The sequence below is a fragment of the Podarcis tiliguerta genome, assembly GCF_965153285.1.
Source record: "Podarcis tiliguerta genome assembly, chromosome: 3".
In the NCBI taxonomy this organism is placed as follows: domain Eukaryota; kingdom Metazoa; phylum Chordata; class Lepidosauria; order Squamata; family Lacertidae; genus Podarcis; species Podarcis tiliguerta.
The window spans coordinates 61961610-61985979 of record NC_139536.1 but is presented as its reverse complement, the minus strand read 5'-3'; the positions used below and the strand labels follow the sequence as shown (position 1 = coordinate 61985979).

Below are 24370 nucleotides of genomic sequence, written 5' to 3'. Positions count from 1 at the left end.
TGATTCCAAGCAACTAGTATGCAGAGGCATTCTGCCTCTGGATAGTGGAGCCAGAACATTGTCACCATGGCTAGTAGTCATTGATAACCTTATCCTTCCTGAATTTGTCTAATCTTTTAAAGCAAGCTCCCACCTTGACGGAGCAAATTCCATAGTCTGTAGTCTGCTTTCTTTTTGCTGCTCCTGAATCTTCCAACATTCAGCTCCACTAGGGGGCCTCTATCATGCCCCCTCCCTTATTTGCCTTTTAATTAGGTAAAGGTAAAGGGGCCCCTGACAATTAAGTCCAGTCGCGAACGACTCTGGGGTTGTGGCACTCATCTCGCTTTACAGGCCGAGGGAGCCGGCGTTTGTCTGCAGACAGCTTTCCAAGTCATGTGGCCAGCATGACTAAGCCGCTTCTGGCGAACCAGAGCAGCGCATGGAAGCGCCGTTTACCTTCCCGCCGGAGCGGTACCTATTTATCTACTTGCACTGTGTGCTTTCGAACTGCTAGGTTGGCAGGAGCTGGGACCGAAAAATGGGAGCTCACTCTGTCGCTGGGATTCGAACTGCCGACCTTTCGATCGGCAAGACAAGAGGCTCAGTGGTTTAGATCACAGCACCAACCACATCCCTTTTAGCTCAGTTACAAAGTGTCAAATGTTGCAAGTCTTTCCTCATAGGGGAGCTGCTCCAGCCCCTTGAGCATTTTGGTTGCCCTTTTCTGAACCTTTTCCAGCTCTGCAATGTCCTTTCTGAGGTGAGGCAAACAGAACTGTGCACAGTGTTCTTAAGTGTGGTCTCACCATAGACTTGTATAATGATGTCATTATATTGGCAGTTTTATTGAGTGTATGCAAAGAAAGAAAAAAGGAAACAAAATTCTCTCTCTCTCTCTCTTTGTATATATATATTACAGGTGTGTGTTCCATGTGCATTTACAAAAGGAGCAGCCAGCTCTTATATACACAGCATGTTTCCTCTGCAGTAATGGCTTAGTTCAGCGGGGATCACTTCCAAGTAACCATGCATCAAACTGTAGCAGAACTTTCAAGGAAGGTAAGTTTGCATTTGCAAGACTGTTTCTTATTGGATGTGGGAGACAAAGATGAACATCAGATAGCCCTCGGTTTTATTTTTAGAGATGGTATGTAATAAACAACTATTTCCCATAGTTCCCAAACCGTGGTTCCCAAAATGTGATCCATTGACCACCAGTAATCTGGAAGCCTCATTCCGGTGGCCCATGGCATATCTTGCATTAAATATTCATCTTGATTTTATTTGAATCTTTATTGCTTCTTTTATTGTATATTATTTATTGTATTGCATGTTATTGAACTACCATTTGAATTATGTGAAATGCAAACTGTAATACAATAACATACGACAGTGGGGAGAAAAATAATAATCATATAACACCTAGCACAGCACATGGCACTTGCTACAACAGGCAGAAAAACCACTAAGTATTCACCAGCCAATTCCCAAGTGGTCCATGGGGGACAAAAAAGTCAGTTCCATCTTTGGATGATGCCTTTCCATCTTTTTTGTCCGTCTTCTGTTCCATTTTCGCCTGGAGAGGTGAGTGTGATTCAGTGGCGTAGCGTGGGGGGTGCAGGGGGGGGCCGGGCGCACCGGGCGCAACATCTGGGGGTTAGGGTTAGGAGGCGCAAATCCAAGGGTTAGGGGGCGCAAATCCACGGGTTAGGGGGCGCAAATTACTTGCCTTGCCCCGGGTGCTGACAACCCACGCTACGCCACTGGTGTGATTTCTGGAAGAACCTGTGTAAATAGGAAGGCTGGAAGTCTTCCCCTCGCCCAGCCACCCACTTTCCCTTCCTCTCCGCAGAGGAAAACGCTGCCTCTTCACACTCTCCCGTGTAAACAACCCCGGTCACCTTCCTGCGCCGCCGGCTTCTGGAGCCACACATTGCCATCTTCTCAGCTTCTTGACAGATATATAATAAAGCCTTTGTGGTGATGCTGATGACCATCCTCTAGAAAGCTCCTTCAGGAGGACCAGCAGCATAGGCTCCTCTTCATCTCCCGGGAAGGGTGCGCGTCAGAGGAAGGTTCCTGCGAACACGAATGGGGGAAGAAGAAAAAGCCACCGGGCTCCCCAGAGAGCGCGCGCGGCCAGAGGGTGCGGGCGGGGGGAGGCGAGGCAGGAACCCGAGGAACCCGGAGCGCCGAGTTCTTCCCTCGCCCACCTCGCGCGGCCTGAGGGAAGCCCGCCAAAGCCAGGCAGGGGGCGGAGCCGCCACGGCCCTTTTATTAGCCGAGGGCGCAGGAGGCGCCGGGCGAGAGAATGGAGAACGCCGGCCTGAGGAACAGCCAAGCCAAGGTGGCTCCTCCGCCGCTGGAGAAGGGCTTCGGCAGCGACGGGCCCGAGAAGAAGAACTCCGCCGCGGTGCCCATGCTGGCGGCTATGGAGGTGGCGGACGAGCCGGAGAAAGCGGCGGCGCTCAGGGCGAAAGTCAAGGAGCCCAACCCCTACAAAGTCCTCTCCCTGGTAAGGAGACTCGCCGCCCCCTTCCCCGCTCCGGAGCCAGGCGCCTCGAGAGACCCGGGGACGGAGCGGGCGCAAAACCCGACCCCCGGCCGGCAAAGTAGCCTACCTCGCAGGGCTGTCGTAAGGCTCCAAGGGGACGCTTCTCCTCCTCGCAGTCACGGGCTCGCTGGGCAAAGGCAAGCTTCCCAAAGTGATGGTTGGTGACCTTCGTCTTTTTGCAGAGGGAGAAGCAAATATTTGCTTGGGCCACTCTGTGAATCTGGCTAAGGGACCCAAACGACGTGGCTCGCATCCTAAAGTGACGCAGGCTTTGCTAAAGCACCTAGGCAGCAGCACAGCTTCACCGAGTGGGATGCCTTTAATTTAGGAACAGCAAACATGCTGCCTGACCTTTGGCAAGTCATCTCCTCCCAATGCAGGGGAAAATCTGTATATGTGAGAGAGAAGGTTTGAAATTGGCCACCTACAATTTTCACTGCAATGATTCAGTGCCGTAACATGTGAAACGACAAGTGAATAAGAACCAGGTATCTCTGAGCATGTGCAGAATTAAATTTCCTCAACATTGGTTACTCACATTCCACACCTGCATGTGTTGTATCAGACAGTAGAGGATGTTAGGAGCATGCCACATATGCTTTAACCACAGCATCTTCCTTTTTGAAAGTATTCACTAATAAGGAGCCAGCTGATTTAAACACACTCATATTAGGGCATTGAAAAACTTTGGTGTGTGGTGAAATGGTGGTTCGCCATACACTGGACTTAATAGCTGACATTGTCAATGATTCGTGTCTGTGAGTTAATATTCAAGAGTCTAGTATGGTATTTGCACTCTTTAAACTTTCCTTGGCACTTGACTTTAGAGTAGTACTTGCAAGTTGGATTGCCCCACCTTTCTAATGCAAGCTCATCTGCGATGAGGATGGCAGTCTGCATTACTGACTATCACAGTGAAGGAGCGAGAGTTATTCCAGATTAATTACTGCACATTACACAGGAGTGGCCTGCATGTGTAAACTGCAGCATAATTTATTTCAAAGGAATGGTTTGGAGGTGAACTGAGTTAAGATTATATTATAACCTGTTCTTGGGATGAAGTGGGAAAATAATATAAACAAACAAAGACAGTGAGTGTCATATTAAGATGCAGCTGTGCTGCTACCCTGCCCTGCATGATTATGCCTTATGTCCACTCCCATTGCTGACCCATCTTTCTTAATCTGTCAATTACATAGTGTGATGCCAGTGGTGAACTGAGCATTTTTCTTCATCATATTTTGATGGGAAATCTGATAAAACAGAATCGCTTTTTGAGAACTTCGCTTTACATTGAATTCTGGAGGAAAGTGTGCTAATATATCCCTCTACACATTTACTCCTTTTCTGAGATACTTAGCTGGGGTCAGGGCTGTCCCAGAGGAGAACATCTGATGCAGCAGTGTTCTGCTCTTAAGAGTGAGTCACACTTCTGGACCCAACTCAATGGGTAGTAGTTAAAGCCTGGAGATACCATAGCCTTCACCATCTCAGGATTTGAGTGTGGAATCTTAAATCTCTTTAGTGGATCACAGTCCCTTTGACTTGTAACAGAGATATCTTTGATGTTTGTTTGAAAAGTCCTAGCCCTGGTTTTGTCTCATTGTTTAGTATGCTTAAGTGCAGGCAGAACTGCATGGGTTTGTGTGTGTGCTGTGTGTGTGATTAGATATGTCTAATCTTTTGGAATTTATCTATCTGGCTCTTAAGAAGGTTGTTTGGAATGGAATCCTGCTAGGTATCTAGCTGAGAATTGTCTGAAGAAATGTTTGTTGCAACTCAAATAGCTTGCATCAGGGCTTTTTCTCTGCTGGAACTCACCAGAACTCAGTTCTGACACCTCTCAGTTGGGCGGTTTTGCCACTGGGAGAAGCAAAGTTACAGGGAACCAGGCAGAGGGCCTTCTTGGTAGTGGCGTCCTCCCTGTGGAACACCCTCTCTCACATGTCAAGGAAATAAACAACTATCTGACTTTTAGAAGACACCTGAAGGCAGCCCCATGTAGGGAAGTTTTTAATTTTTGATGTTTTATTGTGCTTTTTCTATTCTGCTGGGAGCCACCCAGAGTGACTGAGGAAACCCAGCCAGATGGGCGGGGTATAAATAATAAAGTAGTAGTAGTAGGTATTAGTATTAGTATAAGTATAAGAGAACAAGGGAGAAGTTCATGGTGAGTTCCAGCACCCCAATTTCTAGAAAAATAGCACTGGCTTGCATCATGTTTCAACAAAACTGGCGCCTACAGTATTTTGAAACACCCATAGTTACCCACAAGGGCCAATATAACTGCTGAACCTGGCAAATAAAGTTTTAGAATTGGTTTACTCTCCACTTGTTTCATTGTATCATGTGTGCAGCAGGTGAGAGGAGAATTGTTCCTTAAGCCTTTACAAATTTTAAAAATAGAAGTACATATCAATTTAAAAAGAATTGCCTTTCCCTCTCTAGGTCAAACGTTCCCAATCTGTTCTGTAACATAATGAGCAATTAAGATGCTTGGCTATATGACTAAAATATGAAGGCTCACCTGCTGTCAGGTTCTAAACTGATTAATTGGGTTGTGCACAGTAGGCCATAAAACCTTTGAGGTATGGACTATGACCTTTGTAAAGTTAGTCATATAGTATCTTGAATATGTTGCTGTTCTACAGTATAGTAGAGAAGAAAGAATGATAGGAATGGATAGCATGAAAAAAAAATAGATCTGAGTAATGACTAGATTTTATATTTTCAAAGTAATGGAAGATCTGCCATGACTGGTTTTTTCTATCTCATAAAGACCACAATATTACTCTTATTCTTATTTTATCAGTCCCTTTTCTCCAAAGAATTAAACTCAAAGTAACTTACTGTATAGTCTGCTCCAGTTTACTCTCCATTCAGTCTCCTCTATCTTTTAGACTATTAAAACTACAAACTTTTTTGTTTTAACATCATGCCATTTCTCTCTTTCTCGCCAACGGTTTGTTTAATGTCCAGCCTGGTGAAGAGTTCTGAAGAAGTGAAAAGCTTCCTTACTATTTTGTGACATTTGGTTGGTCCTAAGAAATGTATTGCTCTACTCTGGATTTTTCTATGAACCAACATGACTATATGGGCCTTTTCTAGGAGGAGGATGCATGGACCAATGCTGTATCTTTGAAGCAATAACAGTGCGTTCCTAAGCATGTCTACTCAGAAGCAAGTCCTATTGAATTCAGCAGGGCTTACTCCAGGGCAGTGGGGGTTAAGATTGCATTTTAAATAATCTTGTTAAAAATATCAAGTTGTTAAGCACTGTTGCATAATGGCCTTTCCAACAAGAATACAGTATGGCGAGAATACACAATGTAGACGGGAAGCTGAGGAGCAGAGAGAGAGAATGGAGTATGATGAATGTGTCTGTAGGACAGTGGAATGTAGTGTGTTTGGTGCATTGATATGAAATGTTCTCTATTTTAGAAGCTACCTCTGGGTATTTGGGATACCAAAGGTGGTTTCAGGACTGCTTCTGATATAACATTTTATGCTTAAAAGTAGATGTCTTGAACCGTTGAAGATTTGAATATTCCCACTTGGAGACATTGCATAGTGATTAGTCATCAATGAACTGCATCTGCGAACAGAGTGTGACTAGAATGGAGGATTAGGAGCCGTTATATTTTGATAATTTATTTAATTATACATTATTCAATTGACTTGTTTCATTAATTTCACTGCTTATAATTTTTAAATATTAAGTGGTATATAAATACCTGAAATAACAACTTATTTCATCAGTTTCTAAGCCACTCTTAATCAATTATGATCTCAGAGTGGTTTGCAGTAATTTAAATGTTAATTATAAAATACAAGATCACAGAACTAATTAAAATATCAAACAACAATAAATAACAGCAGACAGCAGATGACATCAGTTGAAGCTGACATTGCTACATCAAGTTCCCCCAAAGGACTGGGTGAAGAAGTGTGTTACTAAAAGCCAGGGTGCTTCCAGACTTGTTATTTTTGGATGGGATTCAATCACATACTAACAAACTCAGGTTGCACAATTACAGTTGATTTGGAGGTCTTGTGCAAGAAACCAGCTTCCCCCAAAAGGTCGTACTTTTTGTGATAAGCAAAGTGATGAGAAAATACACTTGCTATGATGCCATGCCGTCTAATCTTGCAACAACAGACACAAATGCTTAGTAAACATTCTCTAATCTCCCTGCAAACATATCAGGGCAAGTGCTCAAAAGCAAATAATCTGGTAGCGCCTCCAAACTTTTTATTATTTTCTTTAAACAACCAATGTTACCACACAAAGTTGTTCCAGTTACAAGCTTTTACAAGGCAGAGTGTAGTATGGAAGCAAAGAAAGTATGCACCAAGGTATTAATGAACACGGTTTGTTCATGTGCTTGTAAAGAGTCACCTTGTCAAAGGGACCTTGTGCCTTGTGCTTTACCCCACATCCAGTACGGGCCCCCACATGACCTCTCCACATAGAAGATTGAGAGGCTGGGGGATACACAGAGTGTTGACCCTTACTTCTGCAGAAGAGGTGCAGATACCAAACCTATCCTTTTTTGGCATTCCTCTTATAACTCTCCTGCAAGAGAGTCCTGATGTTATTTATCCAGGTTTCCAATAGTGGCTCCTAAGCCTTGAGAAGGCCATCAGAGTTTTCTATAGATCTATCAATGTGCTGTAAAGCATTGAGGCCAATCGTCTATCTTTCAGGTTTGATCTGGTGCACAGGGATTCAAAAAGTGTAAGGGAGTGTGTGGACTCTTATCTCCTTTACAAGCCAGGTAAGCCACGAATAAGCATGCCTGAATCAGCAGAAACCATGTAATTGGTATCTCCTCCAGCCTCCTTCCTGATGGTTTGACGCCTGCCTATCAAGTCTCAAATTCTATAGATTCTCCCAGGACTCCCAGGACTGGAATTGCTGATATTTATCCAAGTTTGCTGATTTTTGTATTAATAACTCTCCCCCCCCTCCAAATTGACCCCTGTCTGGTTGTGTGCTTTGAACTTTTGATGGCAATCACTTCTACCCAGGTGAAGGAATGGTGCTGTTTGCATCTATACAAGTATGTGAGCCAGGATTAAAATCATTTTGCTGTACTAATTTCATACCAAAGTTAGTCTAACAGAAAAAGGACAGGATATCTAAGAGCTAACAGATCTAGTTCAATTGGGGGGGGGGAGAGCACTGTCTGTCTGTGTTTTCGAAATAAAACTTCTAAGTGAATGCTGTTTGATATGAACACGAGCAATTAATCACAATTTACAAGTCCAGTATTATATAGCATGGGCCATTTAGTAGTGTGATTCCTTGGAAAACTACACCATTCCTGGCAGAATGCATAATTGTCGTCTTTTTAACAGAAAGAGGCAACCCTGAGTCATATGCCCTTAAATCATATGTGCTTTGGCATACACATCAAAGAGCAGGTGGTTCTTTGCCAGGGAATAAATATCTACAGTTTTTGGCAATGTACAGCTGTAACTTTATACCTCAACTTCCTAATGAACTTGTTGGCTCTTCTGGACCGTGCACCTACATTTGCAGGCTTTTGTCCCTGCTTGCCTGTATCTCCATGGCTGCAGTGCTATTCACATTTACTTAGGAATAAGCCTCACCGAACATGGCGGGACTTACTTTTGAGTGAGCATGCAGAGTATTGCCCTGTTGCCATGAGAGAAGAAGCCCATGATGAACCCCACTTAACCATTCCAACAGCTTGGTCCTGTTTCTTGATTTCAACTCATTAATAATCTGATAAGCCTCCTAAACAGAGATGGGGAACTTGTGGTTCTCTAGCTTTTGCTGGACTTGACATTGCATGTAGAGGAGGTCCTAGGTTCCATCACTGATATCTCCAGGCAGGGTTAGCAGAGATGCCTGCCTGAAATCCTGAACAGCTGCTCCCAGCCAGTGTAGATAGTACTAAGCAAGGTGGACCAATGGCCTGCTTTGCTATAAGGCATCTTCCTTATTGTGTATTTCTATTTTAGAATTTGACAGCAAAACAACAACTCACCAGTTTTGTATGTAAGAAGTGCTGCCTGTCATATTGTTTTGTTGTAAATTCAGAGTGGTGAAAGGGGAAGCACTGAAGCAGTAGGAACAACAACCTAACCATGTTTGCTTTTATTTAGTCAGGTACGCTAATCTTTTTCAGAGGAAAGTTGTGATAGATTCAATATTGTGCTAGAACAATTCAAGGAAAATAAGCCAGACGAGTTATCTTAAATAAGAGTGAATTTGTCTTACCTTTCGTGTTTCTCTCTGTTGAACTTGGCCATATAAACAATCCTTTTGCACTTTCTGTACTTAGATATGTCAGCTATTAGTTAAGTGCCTGCTCCTGCATGAAAATGAGCCATAATTTCCTAATATACACTTGAATGCTTATTCACAATGACTGGCAATGATTCATTCAAAATTATCTTGTTCTTTTCAGTAGAACCGCACATACCAATAGTTTTGGAGAACATCCATTTTAGCTGCTAATAAGGCTAGCCCTTCGGCATATTGCTTTGTGAAGTTTAGGAATAATAATAAATTTACCTCTGTTAAAAGTAAACCCTGAGCTGCTAAAGGTCAAAGCAAGCTGAAAGGCATTTGCAAACACAATGGTTTCATATAGGAGAAACTGACTAAGCACTGCCACTGGCTGACTTCAAGCAATGTATGTTCTGCAACCACACAATAAATAAACAGGCAACCAGAAGGATAGGTGTGGTGGTGGGATGACTGTTTCCAAGTTCTGAGGGGTGATTGACCATGACATCCATATGTGGCTGCCAAATAAGTACATCATGATTCAAAGCATGGCAAGACTAGCCCTTTGGAAAATCCAAGCTAATCTGGGTTTGGTCTCAGCTATGTGAAGTGTTTTTTATCATGCAGTTACTACCACTGAATTTTATGTATATATAAAACACATGCATTCCACATGCCACGCTTCTGCAGTCATATGTTTGTCTTGGGGCAGGACAGGGCCAGCTCTGGTTTAGTATATAAGATCCCTATAACTTACATTGTACTTTTGCACACTGATTTGCTGGCAATTGGCATGGCTGACTGGTGGCAAAGTATAAGGCTGCGCTCTTGGATAGTTCACTCCACACAGGAAGGAAACACACAAGGTAGAGGGCACCTCCTACATATGTGTCTAAGGAAGTGTTGGTTATTCCTGCATTTTCAATTTACCCTAACAAAGCACACCATGCAAGTACCAAAGGCTTAAGTTATTCAATACACTCCATGCACTCCGGAGCATTTGATTAACAAAATCATTATTTCTGGATCTTTGCAAAGTATACAGACCTTCTTTTGTAACTATGCATTTCTCCAAGGTGACAGGTTACATGAAACAATGTTAGTGTTATGGTGATAATGGCTGCTTTGCATGAAATATCCTGAAGGGTTGCATAATTTGTGTGAAATTGTCAACAATTTCAGAGGTACTAAACAAAATACGTTTAAGAAATAATGATATTCAACTGGGTTGGCTTCTTTTAAATCTTGTTGTTTAGTTATTTAGTCGTGTCCGACTCTTTGTGACCCCATGGACCAGAGCACATCAGGCACTCCTGTCTTCCACTGCCTCCTGCAGTTTGGTCAGACTCATGTTGGTAGCTTCGAGAACACTGTCCAACCTTCTCGTCCTCTGTCGCCCTCAATCTTTCCCAGCATCAGGGTCTTTCCCAGGGAGTCTTCTCTTCTCATGATGTGGCCAAAGCATTGGAGCCTCAGCTTCAGGATCTGTTCCTTCCAGTGAGCACTCAGGGCTGATTTCCTTAAGAATGGATAGGTTTGATCTTCATGTAGTCCACGGGACTCTCAAGAATCTCCTCCAGCACCATAATTCAAAAGCATCAATTCTTCGGCGATCAGCCTTCTTTATGGTCCAGCTTCCATACATACATCACTACTGGGAATTCAAGTAAGAGCTGAACTTGCAGAAAAAACAGGAGCAAAAGTTTGCTGTTTTAAGGCATGAGGAATCTTAATGCAGGTAAAATGGAAGGAAGGGTTAGAATGGTATTGGTCACCCCTTTGCAATTGGTCACCCCTTGCTTTTTCCTGTAAGACCAATTGCAGTCGTTAACAGTTGTCAACAGGTTTGCCACACCTATCAGCCAATCACCCATTCCCACCACCCTTCTGAGTAATACCCCTCCCCACCCAAAGTGTGCATGCACACGAAAACTCATATCAATAACAAACTTAGTTGGTCTCTAAAGTACTACTGGAAGGAATTTTTTTATTCTGTTCTGAGGTGTGTGCGTGTTTTTCAAAGATGTTAGGACCACCTTACTAACATTACAAAAGATGTAATGACCACCACCACAAATGTTTTGCCTCCCTTGACACACACTTGGACCCTCAAACCATTTGGACTGCATAATTTCTTCTTACAATGCTTATTTGCAGAACAGCAAACATGGGCAAATCAGGACCAAAATCATGTTGCTTTCATAGTCTAATTGGTTTTCATCTGGAAGATCTTCCAAACTGTTATGCCCTAGTGTTCATTGTCTAGATGAGAAAATGTTTCCCCACTTATCTGACCACCTGCTGCCATTGCCTATAATGTTTGCAAGGTGATGCTTTCTGTTTTCCTCCCACACAGAGGAAGCAGTAAGGAGACAAAAGCTCATGGCTTGAATACAATTGTTTGTTCCAATATAAACAAGCACAAAAATACCTCTCAGAATAAACCAGAACATTTTCTTCTTTTCTCCGTAACCCCAAAGCCAACTCTAAATTTTTCTTCCAAAGTTCCATATATCATTGTGACTCTCTTGCTCAAGAATGAAATCGGAAGCTGCAATTAATGGAAAGGTCAAATTACACTTTTTGAAAACCAATTAATCCCCCCCCCCCCCCCACAAATCATTGCTTTGCATTTTCCACCAGCTGCAGTCAAACGTTTTTACACCTGTTCAGAGTAAGATTTGGTATCTTTCTTCAACTTTTCTTTCTAACTCCAGAGCAATTTGGATTAGTGCGTTTGAATGGAGCTCAGCTGTTTGAAGAATAGCTGAGAGAGGCTGCTTAACTTTTTCCCAGGTTTAGGGAGAGGGTGGTAAAACTGTGACAAATGAGGGATAGGATATTTGTTAAATTGGACAAAATATAATTAGAAGGGAAGGAAATTCATCAAAGACTAAGAAGTGTGCATAGTTTGTGGCCATTCCTTCTCTATAGCATCTTCAAGTGGTGCTTGGACTAGGACCATGTTGTTCTTTGGAGATGCATGGAAACAAAGTGAAACGTGATTGAGCTTCATCTTATTCTTTGAAAGTTGGCATCCACAACCTAATTTTGCTTGTGGTGAGTGCTGGGTCAATGTAAAAGTGCCACCCTACTGAAAGTGGTTATTGGTATATTGTTATGGGAAACATTATTGATAACTTACAATTGTAACCCCTTATAGGACTACTGTATCACATCAGATACTCATACTGTTTATTTACTAAAAATTAATTGTACTGTGTATCCAATAAAATGAATGGTTATGGATCATTTTCATAAATGTTCATCTTCCAGTTTGATTTGTTCTGTCGAAATCACTGGGATGTTCTTGCTAATCATATGGCTCAACATTTCCAAGTTCTAGGTACTATGCACTTGTTGTAAACACATGAATATTTTTGTAATGTTCTGAGGTTTGTGGTGCTGTGAACTTGCCTGTGTGTGGCTTGCATGAGAACCCAAAATGACATGAATCAGTGCAGCTCAGAAGTAACATTATCATTTCTGTAAGACTTCCTCACCACAGGAAGGGATTCATCCTCTCTCTACCAACCATGATGATATTATGAGGACTACTCATTTAGATGAGTTATATCCACTTGTAATGTGAAACTATTCAGCTGTGGCATTTAGAGAGGTGGCATGGTGGTATTTAGGCATTGTCCGGTTTTTAGTAAACCGTCTGAGGTTTGAGGTTTTTACTCTTGCTACCAGTAGCTGAATTCTAAATGTACCAATTTTGCCTTCTTGTTTTTCAGAAAGACAATCTGAAAACCGTTCTATGCTCTTATCCCTTTAGAAAGAAGCTTCCATTTATAATAAAAACAAACAAATTATTATTTCTCTTAGAACATTTACCACATTTGGCACCATCCATCAGTGTTCTGCTCTTGTGACATTTCCCTGCATTTAAGTGGAACTTTCACTGGAACAGCTCTGTTGGACCATGCTCAGAAATGTGCAGTTTTCCTATTCTGATGTAATTAGAACTTTTCTGTGATGCTGGGAAAACCCCAAGATGTGACTTAACTTTCATCCTTTGCCTGCACCACAACAGATACCAGATGGCATCCAGGAGAGAAAAAGAGCACAATAACCCTCTTCTATTTGTGTGAAGTGACAACATTAAAACTTTAGCACAGCTGGAGAAGTTGTGTGCATGCAAGGCTCCTCTTGGTGTCCACAACCTTAGTGTTTGTGAAGAGAAGGCGGCTGTAATTGTTCTATGGTTGCTACATTGTAGCTTAGGTATGCCAGATAATTCTGATGAATACAGAAGCAGAAATTTTCATTGTTCACTTGTTTTGCCCTATGTCAGGAACAGAAACCAATCCAGCACTGGCCCCCACCCATCACCCCTAGCCTGCAAATGAAACTTATTCAATGACCTTTTCTGCATTTAAACTGCATTTGCTTTCAAGAAAATGAATGAACAGTGAGATGAATAACAGACGCTTTGGTAGAAATTGAAGTGCAGCAGAACAGAAACAACACTGATTGTGATGAAGACAAGTCAGAACGAGGGGTGCACCTGGGTGCACAGCTCAGCGGGCCAACAGCGTGGCCCCTGCCTGGCCCAGTGCCATGGGCATGGGGGAAAGGATTGAATGGGAATCACTGTCTTCTTACATCCCTGGGCCTGTGGTACTTACGATTATGGCACCTGCTTTGCTTCCACACCCATTCCCAATTCCAGCCATTTATGCATTAGATGTGGGGAAGAGGATATAACAACATAACTAAGGTGTCCTAGATGCTATGGTGGGACAAATTAAATGCCTGGCTGTCATGTTCCATGAGACATGTAACATGCAGTTCTAGCTGAACATATAGAATAGGTTTCTTGTATCACTTCCCTAATGCTGCTTTAACTTCACAGTTTTGGGGGATGTTGATTGATTGCTGTTTACCCTCTTGGTTGATTAAGAACTTCCAAAGAACATATCTAATGTGTGCCCTGTGTGTTGTTCTGCATAGTGTACAGTAAACATGTGTTGTACACATGATGACAACATGTCAGAGCTGTGATCGCATAGACTGGGCAGAATTGTGCAACTTCTGTCGCCTGCAATTTGAATTCACTCTGAAAATCTTCATCATCAATCATTCATTTGTTGCTAATTAAATCAGCTCTTGGAAGGATTGTGTTGGAGTCACCAGGGCCAGCTTCATTTCAAGAAAAAGTAATTAAAAGCACTACTTCTGTTTGCATGAGTGAAGATAAGCAATGTGAATTGGTGTAATTAGTATATATATATTGACGGCTATTATCTCTTCTGTTCTAGGTATTATGTGTCATTGTGCTAACAACAATCCTGGGATGTATATTTGGGCTGAAACCTAGCTGTACAAGAGATGGTAAGTAATGAAGAATGCTAATATAAGTAGCTGAGTTTCTTTAGATATAAAAGGTTCACCTTGCATTCATTAGGTACACAGCATCCACTATTGGTTCTGCCCATTTTCCCATTTATGAATCTTTCCATTTGTCATAAAAATTCCGTAACAGTCTTGTCGTAATACAATTTTTGAATGCAAATAATAAAGTTTTTATTAGGCCTGTCACCCAGTTAAGGAAATATTAGTTAATTAAATGAGGGATTCAATCAGATAGGTGCACTTGTGGGAATGGGTACAATGAATCCTGCTAGAGCAATGAGGCTTCCCCCCCTTGCTCTGTGCCCCCAAATTGGCTTGGGGGGTTGGAAGAACCCCCAGGACCACACAGAGGTAGGGGAGGAGAGCCTGTTCCATCGGGCAAGCAGAAATGCTTGCATTTATGGAACAATCATAATTGCATGACATTAAATTCCACTCAAAGGCAAGTGAAAGTCAGACTGCCATCCTATGAAGTCCCTTTCCATAAAGCCCATGCACAGTGATTAATACATTGTGTTTATATCTGTGGTTCTCATGTTGGTTATGTTTCATGCAAAGGCTTCCACATTGCTGTGCCAATGGTACACTTAACATACTGCAGAAAAAGCAAACATACCAAACTTGCATTGTATGCTAAATGAGCTGTTTGAGGAATTGCATGGGTAGAAATATTTATGTGTGTCACATGAAGGAGATGTTTCAGTCAGCAGATTTAAAATTTTTCCTACTTCTAGGCCAGTGCAGAGCCCAGGGACATCATTTGAGTTCTGCTTTCAGTTGTGGGTAGGACTGAGGTTAGCATGAAATGGATTACTTTTATCATTATCGCTGGTGGAAATGGCATATTCTATTGCTTCTGCACAGATCCATTGAGCTAAGTTTTCTGATGAGGAAGAAAAACTAATCAAAACAGCAGTATTGATGCACAATCTCTACTGGTTGCAGTGGAAGCCTGTTGGCTCATGCCTGTCCCTCATATATTTCTTCGCAGATTGCTCGCCATCCAGGCACAATTCCCACAGTACTTTTTGTTAGACTAAGAATTAGTGAAGGGTATCTATTTTTTCATGCAAATTTACTCCTGGGTCCATGATGAAATGTTAATTAAAGTAGTATCAATGTTCAATTGCTAACATCAAGTAAATATGAAACATTTCAGTCAAAACCTGCAAAGGCCGTTGCTATGAGAGAACATTTGGAAGTTGCCGCTGTGACAAAGAATGTGTTAAACTTGGAAACTGCTGTTTAGATTTCCAAGAAGCCTGTATAGAACCGGGTAAGCATCACTTTTTTGTATAAAATTTGTTCCCGTTCTTGAAGCAGCTTAGCATGTGGGTGAGCTGGGAGACATGAACCAGCTGCTGTCCTGTTACAGCTGTCCCATTGCCATTTCAAACCATCATAGTCTGATCAAAACACTCTGCATTTTTCCTAAACAAAATGCTGCTTCTAAGACTGCAGCGGTTATTGATGCTGTTCCATGAAAGTGCTTAGACATTTTAGAAAATGACAGAGTTTTCTGCAGGCAAAACAACTCAATTACTGCATACAAGGACTAGGTCAGATGTCCCTGTATATTGCTGGTCCCTCAGACTATCTAAAGATTAGTGGTAGAGGGAATGAACTGGAAGGTAGGAGTGGTAGATGGGGAAGAAAGGTGTGCTGGGTTCTCTCTCCTACCTATTACTTTCCCCCTTAAGTCCTCTCCTCTGAGCTATTTCTCACCACCTGTGGTTCCCATATATGTTTTTGAAATGGCTGGGGCATTTTTGAAATGGTTGAACAGGTTTCAGGCAAGCATCTGGCTTCTGCTTTCTCCCTTCAAAACATGCCTCACCACTGTCAACTCATCTGATGTTTCCAGACGTTTGCCACCCAATGCCTAGCTCGGCCCTAATACTTGACTCACAGAAAACACCATACAGTGGTACCTTGGTTTAAGAACAGCCCTGTTTAAGAACTATTTGGTTTATGAACTCCGCAAAACTGGAAGTAGTATCCCAGTTTGCAAACTTTACCTCAGTCTAAGAACGGAATCTGAATGGTGGAAGGGTACTGGTGGCAGGAGGGAAAGTGCGCCTTGGTTTGAGAACAGTTTCGGTTTAAGAACAGACTTCTGGAACGGATTAAGTTTATAAACCGAGGTACTACTGTATCCTATTAATGTCATGCCTTCTTCCCACCATGGAAACCTATGGGTCATTACTACTTTGTTAAGTTTCACTAGCAGTTCTGTGAAAGTCAGTGGGGATGCATGAAAAGTAATACAAATTTAATGTTGTTGTTTTTTGTTTTGTTTTTACTGATAATTCAGACTGATGCCACATCAGCAAGGTGTAGTGGTTTTGTTCTCAGCATGAATAGGAAGTTGTATCCTGACTTGAAAGGGAGCTAAACCATAAAGGCAGTTTAACACTTTTTTTCTGTCATGTTTCAGGAATTTAGAATTGTATGGATATCAGGCCTGGCATAGGAGACGCCAAAGCCATAATGATTTTCCTGTTCCAGAGCTCCTCTTTCTTTCTTTCTTTCTTTCTTTCTTTCTTTCTTTCTTTCTTTCTAGCAGCACTCTGCTAATCCAGGAATTACAGTGATGCAATGTCAGGGGCATTGTGGAGAACTAAAATAGCAGCCCCTGGCACTCCTCTGCAGGAGTCACCTGCACCATTCTGGGGCTCTTTGTTTTTCTCCTTCTTGGTGCTCCATTGAGTGCTGGGAACAAGTAAAAGAAGTAAGGCTCTGGGGAGCCCAGAGTAGTGCAAAGAGTGGTGCTTCTCTGTTGACTGCTTCCACTGCAGCTGCCTGCCCGCTCAAAGTAACATGAGCTGTTGTACTGCACAGTTGCTTCCTGCTGATAGTTCTGCCATCCCCATCTTCCCCAGAGGAATGCAAGCAGTGGCTCTTCTAAGCTGCAAGGTGGATAGGCAAAGAGAAAGCATCTTCTGGGCAAGGAGTGGAGAAGATGATGAGTGGGGAGGAGCTGCTGTCTGTGCTACTGTGAGCTGCCTGTGCTGGCAATGGAAGAAAAGCATGGTTACCTTGTACTACTCTGGGTTCCTCAGCCCCATATTGTTTTCTTTCTTTCCTGATAGTCAGTGGAGGGCTGGAAGTCAAATGAAAACAAATTAAACAGGCTTCAGGATTCAGAATAGCATAGAAGGTGGCCTCTTCTTTTGGTGTTGGTTGCTCACCAATGGTAGCAGAGGTGGTGACTTCTACTACTTTGTACCTAGGCCCCCATCTGCTAGTTAAGGCTGCTAGGGATTGGGGGGGGGGATCATAGACATGGAGGTTTCCATAGGGAGCACCTTGCCAACAACCCCTAAACCTGGAGTTAGACATATGGCGAAGATATTAAAATGACTAGCTTTTATAAAGGCAACATCTATGAAAGCGCCAGCAAAGAAACGACGGCTCCTTTGATTTGTACCCATATAATTGCATTCAGATATCCTTCTACACAATACCCAGTTCAGCCATAATTAACTAAAAGTGGAGTGGGTTCCATGAATTTGCAGGTCATATATGGAACTGTACCAAATTTCGGTGTGGGGAGAAGAACCGGCCAGAGTACCTCTGCTCCTGTTCAGAAGACTGTGTGAAAAATAACAACTGCTGTGTCAATTATTACTCAGTGTGTGAAGGTAAAATATTATGTTTGTTTTATCGCTGACTGGTTAAAAGCTGTGAAAGGGAAGTATTGGGCTGGGTTATTTGCTCTACTTGGTCAAGGTATTGATCGCTGCTTTGATTTGAAAAATCTAAGGAAACCTATCCTTGGCTGAGATCCAATGAGCTACTGTTGCCATACTTGGAGTTGTCAAGCACATAGACACTTTATGGGGAAAAACAACAACAACTCTTATGTCAGGTAGCTTGTGCTTGAAGAACAATAAATAAGTGTGGCAAATTATGCCCAATATTCAGGAGATTCAGGCAGGCTCCATCTGGAGTCTATTCTGGTTCTTCCTGATCTAGGGCTGCCGCAGACTCCACAACAGCATTCTGGCAGTCATAGGAATTGCCCAAAGGATTTGGGCACATTCTGTTGGGTTTTGTTTTCTCTCCTTCAAAAATGGGCTTGCTATCTGGATTTGGAGGTGCCGCTCAAGAATTACAATCCCACCAGTTAAGTGTAGCTGAAGAATCCTTTTAATCTTGACTCCACCCCCACCCCCCCAGACCAGTCTAGATGTAATGGGGCCAACGAAATAATTCGAAATATGGACAATTTCGAAATAATCACATATGGAACAGGGACTTTTGATGAAGCATTTGATTTTCACCTCAAATGCGGAGCATGGGTGGCGGCCGATGAACTTTCCACCATCCCTATGTCATGTGTTTCATTGTTTCAGCCACTTTTCATGGTCTGACTCACCAGCAGTAGCTGCATTGGGCTAAGAGAAAAATAGCTTGGGCAGCAGAGTTTGAAGGTGCAGCATGGGAATGGGCATAAGTCCCAAGACTGCTCCTATAGCTAACAACAACAACAACAACAACAACAACAATAATATGGGAAGCAGCAGCCATCAGGCCAGCTCTGCTGGAATAAGCACTTTGAAGATTACAGCTTATTATCTCGGGGGAGGGGGGTTAAAAAGAAATGCTGTCAATATTCAAAATGATGTTTTCTTAATTGCTGCTATTATGAGTATTTAGGGTTGAGATACAAGGTGTAGCTTAGGTGCACACTCCCACACAATTATTATTTTTGTTTTAAACCTTTTTTAAAAAAAATAACTGCGGATCTCATCTTAAATTGCTTTAAATTCCTTTGGGGGGCACTTTTTATGGGGTATGGGAACAGCTTCAGTAGCAGATGGGACACCACCACTTCTCCTGACCTCCAGCTGAGCACATCTCTGCTACTTACTAGGAGATAGAGTGGAAGATAGGAGGGTCAGTGGTGAGTGGGGGGAGGGCAACATACCATCTGCGACTGGCAGCTTCTTCAAGAAACAGAAGCCCCAATCCCACAGTTCTTTGGCTCTCAACCTATATCTTAGAATGAGTTCCTAGAAGTTGTACTCCTACTTTTCTTTTTTTAAAGAAAGCGTTAAATGACCATGTTGATGGGTTTCAATTTCAGGAAATGCATTGCTTTTAACTTACCATACTTGCATATTAAGTCAGTTTTTCCCTTTCAAATAATAGAATGCTACTAGTGCTACTAACAATTGAATAATATACTGATATCCTTCTTTTTGAAAATAAGGAAGGACAAGCTGGCTTGAAGAAAAATGTGAGGACTTAAATGAACCCCAGTGCCCAGAAGGGTAAGAATCAGTATATCTTTTGCATCTTTCTAAAAAAGAGAGGGTGTTGTGGCACTGTAAATCTTTCTGTAGTGGTTGTGCAGCAACGTCTGAAGGTGTCACATTCTCTCATCCCTGCCATCCTTCCTGACATAAGTTTCTCTCTTCATATATATTAGCCTTGGCATTGGCTCCCTGCTCATTTCCTGGCCCAGATTCATGTTCACTGAGGCTGATGGAAGTTGGACATCTGAACAGCCATTAATGAACAGCCACCTATGCTTTAAACCATTCTTCCAGATTGATCCTTTCCCAGTTTTCCATAATTTTTTAATGAGATTATGAGGATTGAGCTGTTCATCATAAAGCTTGGCCCAGACTGGTTGTATTCAGACTTTTTGTGCTCCAACTAGAATTAGTCATTGCTCCCACAAGCATCAACACAAATGTTAGTGGAAGAGACCCAGCTAAAGTTAAACACATTAATCCCATGGATTCCTGTTGGATTTCTAGTTGGGCAAGTCTCACTTTGTTCAAGGGGACTTATTTCCAAGTAAGTGCATATAGGATTGTTGCCTGAATATATATAACTTGGACTGGATCTTACCTACTGAGAATCAAAAGAGCAGCCGAGAATATGATATGGGCCAGTTTAAATGATATAGCCAGTTAAAATAAATATTCAACAAATTCCCATCCCACTCTTCATCTCAAATGAGCCCAGGGTGGCAAACATAAAAAAGTCAAAACAATACAATTTAAAGCAAAACAAAATATATTTAAAACAATTTAAAGACCAACTTGAAACATTTCAAAACAATTTTTAAACTATCTAAAAATATTTAGGATATCTAAGAACATTTAAAAGCAATCACATACCCTCACAGTTGCTAATTTTCAAAGTTGCCAAGGCTAGTGTTTTTCAGCCATCAAATGTATTTCCTGGAGTGTATCTCCTGTTTACAAGTCTGGTGTCAGAGGCATGCATGTTCTCAGTGACAGCAGCTAACCCAAGTCCACTCAGAGTGAGAAAACTCATTGTCATCTTGTAGAGCAAGGTAGTGCAATTTGATAAGCTCTGACTGGAGTTTTGCTTTGCCTCTTTTTCTGGAATGGAGAATCCTGGTGTTTTGTCTGGATGCATTCTCAATGTTTGTGAACACTGTAAACAAGGCAAAGCTATCAATCTTCTTGGACATAACAGTCACTTATATGAGGCAAACTGATTGACATATGACCAAAGGGAAACAGTTTGGATGAGTAGCGTACTATATTTAACTTGAGGTTTTTCTTGCCAATGCCAAACCAGAAGACAATTTGCAAAAAGAAACAAGTTACTTCCCAACCTGTTATTTTAAATTGGCTAGACATTTCATTCAGTTAAAAAATTGGCACTAGGCATTGATTTGAAGCTCTTATGCTGCCTGAGGAATATAACTAAAAAAGATTTTATATATATATATATATAGAGAGAGAGAGAGAGAGTAAACTAACACTTCAAGGTTAGCCATTTTTCTCAGAAGTCCTACTAATTTCAGTGGAACATTAAAACAACCTTGCTGATCAGACCAAAGGACCATGTTGTCCAGCCTCCTTTTCTCCCAATGGCTAACCTGGGTTGTCCATAAGCAGGACAGAAGCCTAGTACTCCTCTCCCATTTGTGATTCCCAGCAGCTAGTATTCAAGACACTCCACTTCTGGCACCATAGCTATCATGGCTAGTAGCCATTGATGAATCTTACCTCCCACCAAATGTGCTTCAGAGAACAGCCTTACCACGATAAAATCTGCTGCTATTTAGTTGTTTCGTAGACTATAAAATAAACTCTAGTATGGAACAAAGAGCATGTGTGTGGAGGTGCTATCCAACTTGCAAAAGAGAAAAGGAATGATGGCTAAAAACTAAACAGAAGACAATCAGCTGCCTGCTGAAAAGTAAATGCACAACATTCTTATAGAAATATGAGATTTCTGGGTATTTAACCCCAATATCCCCAAGGATATTCTCTCAGCCTTTGTTTGTGTTTTGTGCCCATTTTTTTTTGAGATGACAGGTTTAGAACAGATTTGGTGACGCTCATAAGAAAAGTACAGAACTCCTTTCACACTTTCTTCAAAAAACATTGCTACATTTCATCACTACATTTGACTTAGAGAGGTGGATCATCAAGCCAAATCCACAGCTAGCAGCAGAAAACCTGCCTGAAGCATCTCTATCTTATTAAACACTCCTCTCCAATAGAGGGTACTTTGGTATATAGCGAATACCTAGGTAAACTTAAAAGATCACCCAACTATTTTAGCTAAATGTGTCAAGTCCATCAAAACTAATGCAATCTCTTATTTTTGCATCCTGTTCTTACAGATCCCTAGTGATCGAGATTCTTTTAATTAATTAGCTTACCCAGTGCCCAACCAGTTCCGCAGGTTTCCCAGACATTTTTCCTAAATCTTTCAGGCTCCAGTCTGAGCTCATTACAGCATCTCTTATATAAACATCAAGTGATTACCATTCTCTTTAATGACAACCCTTTAGGAATGCCATTCCCCATCACCACTCCTCACTGTCCCTCCAACCATGTGATTGTATTGTAATATTAAGGTTTTACAGGGACTGATTTCTGTATGAATGTATTTTTTTTTTACTAGTTAGTACTTGCAATATTTATTACTTCTAATGATAACCCTAGTTTAAATTATATGCTTTTAACATATCATTTCCACTGCATTATATGATACTTGGATATATTTATTAAATTATAATTAACAATATATTATTGTTCTATATTTATTTGATTTCTGTGCCTTGTGGGTACCATTCTTTCTAAAATGTGGAAACTAACTTTACGAAGCAAATAAATGGAAAGGTCTCATTGTAGTTACCAAGGAGATAAATGAACTTTCCAGCATATTTATTGCACTAGAGTTGCCTTTGGCTAGGCTCCCGGCAACATTTTTTGTAGCATATGTCATTATGCTCCTTGCTATGTATTCAGCGCTCTTTCGTCTAGATCAGGGGTCAGCAAACTTTTTCAGCAGCGGGCCGGTCCACTGTCCCTCAGACCTTGTGGGGGGCTGGACTATATTTTGAAAAACAAAACAAAAATGAATTCCTATGCCCCCCCCCAAAACCCACAGATTCATTTTAAATAAAAGCACACATTTTTTGTCATGTAAAAACACCAGCCAGGCCCCACAAATAACCCAGAAATGCATTTTAAATAAAAGGACACATTCTACTCATGTAAAAACACGCTGATTCCTGGACCGTCCGCGGGCTGGATTTAGAAGGCGATTGGGCTGGATCCGGCTCCCGGGCCTTAGTTTGCCTACCCGTGGTCTAGATGTTCAGTCTTTTCACACAATGAAAAGGGTTTGGAGGTATAGCTTGAATTTATCTAAATGTGTGGCTTTTAAAAATTAGAATTCGTGAGATTGGTGCCTGTTAACCCTATTTAGGTGTCAAACAAATTGTGGAGCAGGTGACTGAGGGCTGCTGGTTCCAGCCCTCACCTTTGCATCTCTGCTGGCCTTTCAAAGGATCCTGGGTCACAGGGAAGCATAAGCATATAGAGTAGCTCTCCTCTTCAGACTTTCCCTTCAATCTGTAGACAGCAGGGACTTGATGGCATGTGTGGGGTCATTGGGTGTGGTCCCGCTCTCTTATTTATGAGCACATGGGGGAGAGCACCCAAAGGGGCGTAAAGAGTGAACAGCTAATAAATTCTTGCCTTTAACTGTCTCATTTCTAATTGCCCAGGTTTTCAAAACCTCCACTGTTGTTGTTTTCCTTGGATGGATTCAGAGCTGAGTATTTGCACACATGGGGTAGACTTCTTCCTGTTATTAACAAATTACGTGAGTAGCTTCTCTGTCTGAGCCACAGCATGTTGATCTATTAAGAATGTAATAATAAATCTAAACAGTGCTTTCCCCTTGAACATGTTGTCTGCCCTCATGAGCTTCTCACACTTCCCGTAAACTCATTTTGACCCAAATGAGGGTGGCAGTTTTATAGCGGCTGATGAGTCAAAAGACAAGAGAGACTTTGATGAAGCCAAGCCTGGATTCTATGAAGGGCAGGCATGATTAGACAACTGTTACTGTGGCTGGACTGCGATCATTTTGAAAGTGACCACAGTTCAAAACATGGAAAAATTTGGCGAGACAAGACTTTTGGACTCTTAAGGAGTTAGTATTGGGGATGAGGGCAGAAGAATGTTAAAAATAGAATATAGTCAGCAAGAATTTCAGTTGACTTGATTTTTTTTAAAAAAATAAAGCAGCAACTCACACAACAAATGCCCAACACATGGTTTATTTATTTGAATTTCAAGGTGGGAGAGTTGGGGGGGGGGGGAGAGACAAGACAACCCCTGCTTTTCCCTCTAGCCCCCTGTACCTCCTGTAAATCTGCTCCAGAAGGGTGGCTGGGAATCTCCAGAATACAAAGGAGGTAGCAAGAGGGGAAGAGGAATTGGTGGAAACCGCTGCCATCCCTGACCTCCAGCGGGGGCTTCTGCTGGATTGAAGTGAACCAAACAAGCCTGTTTTAAAGCTGTTATAGGTAAAGCCTATGATTTTAGTCCAGAAAGTCCTGTATGTAAACAGAAGGCAGTTCTGCTCACCTAAATTGTTCCTGTTGACTTCTCTTCCTGTTCCCCTCTATCTGTCCACCCTGCTTTAATGCCTGTGTCCTATCTCATCAGGAGCAGTGGGTGTTCTTGTTTTGCGGTGTGGGTGTGTTTGTGTTATAGAGAGTTGCAGTGGGGAGATGGAAAGCCCCATTGTGCGTGAAAGCTCCATTGCACCAGTATACTTGTGCTTGCATATCTCTGGATCAAATCCATTATGCATAGTGGTGTGTAGCACTGCAAGAGCAAAGTCTATGCTGTGGTATGCAGCATACTAAGAAAACAATGGGGCATTGATTGACTATATAAAAATTCAGG

General features: G+C 41.9%; 1 protein-coding gene and 1 long non-coding RNA gene across 2 annotated transcripts in view; both read left to right on the top strand.

Moving 5' to 3' along the window:
• Nucleotides 1-2057: 2057 nt before the first annotated feature.
• The window catches only part of ENPP1 (ectonucleotide pyrophosphatase/phosphodiesterase 1), a 44922-nt gene continuing 22609 nt past the window's right edge, over nt 2058-24370 (top strand). The window contains exons 1-6 of the mRNA XM_083434846.1: nt 2058-2497; nt 14066-14138; nt 15319-15435; nt 17678-17803; nt 19378-19438; nt 23179-23276. Of these exons, the coding sequence (XP_083290972.1) occupies nt 2294-2497; nt 14066-14138; nt 15319-15435; nt 17678-17803; nt 19378-19438; nt 23179-23276 (679 nt within the window). The 5' untranslated portion in view covers nt 2058-2293. The remainder of the gene's footprint in view (nt 2498-14065; nt 14139-15318; nt 15436-17677; nt 17804-19377; nt 19439-23178; nt 23277-24370) is intronic.
• Nucleotides 3731-6282, top strand: LOC310675068. The gene is made up of 2 exons (XR_014509915.1): nt 3731-3955; nt 5516-6282. It is a non-coding gene; the product is annotated as an uncharacterized lncRNA (long non-coding RNA).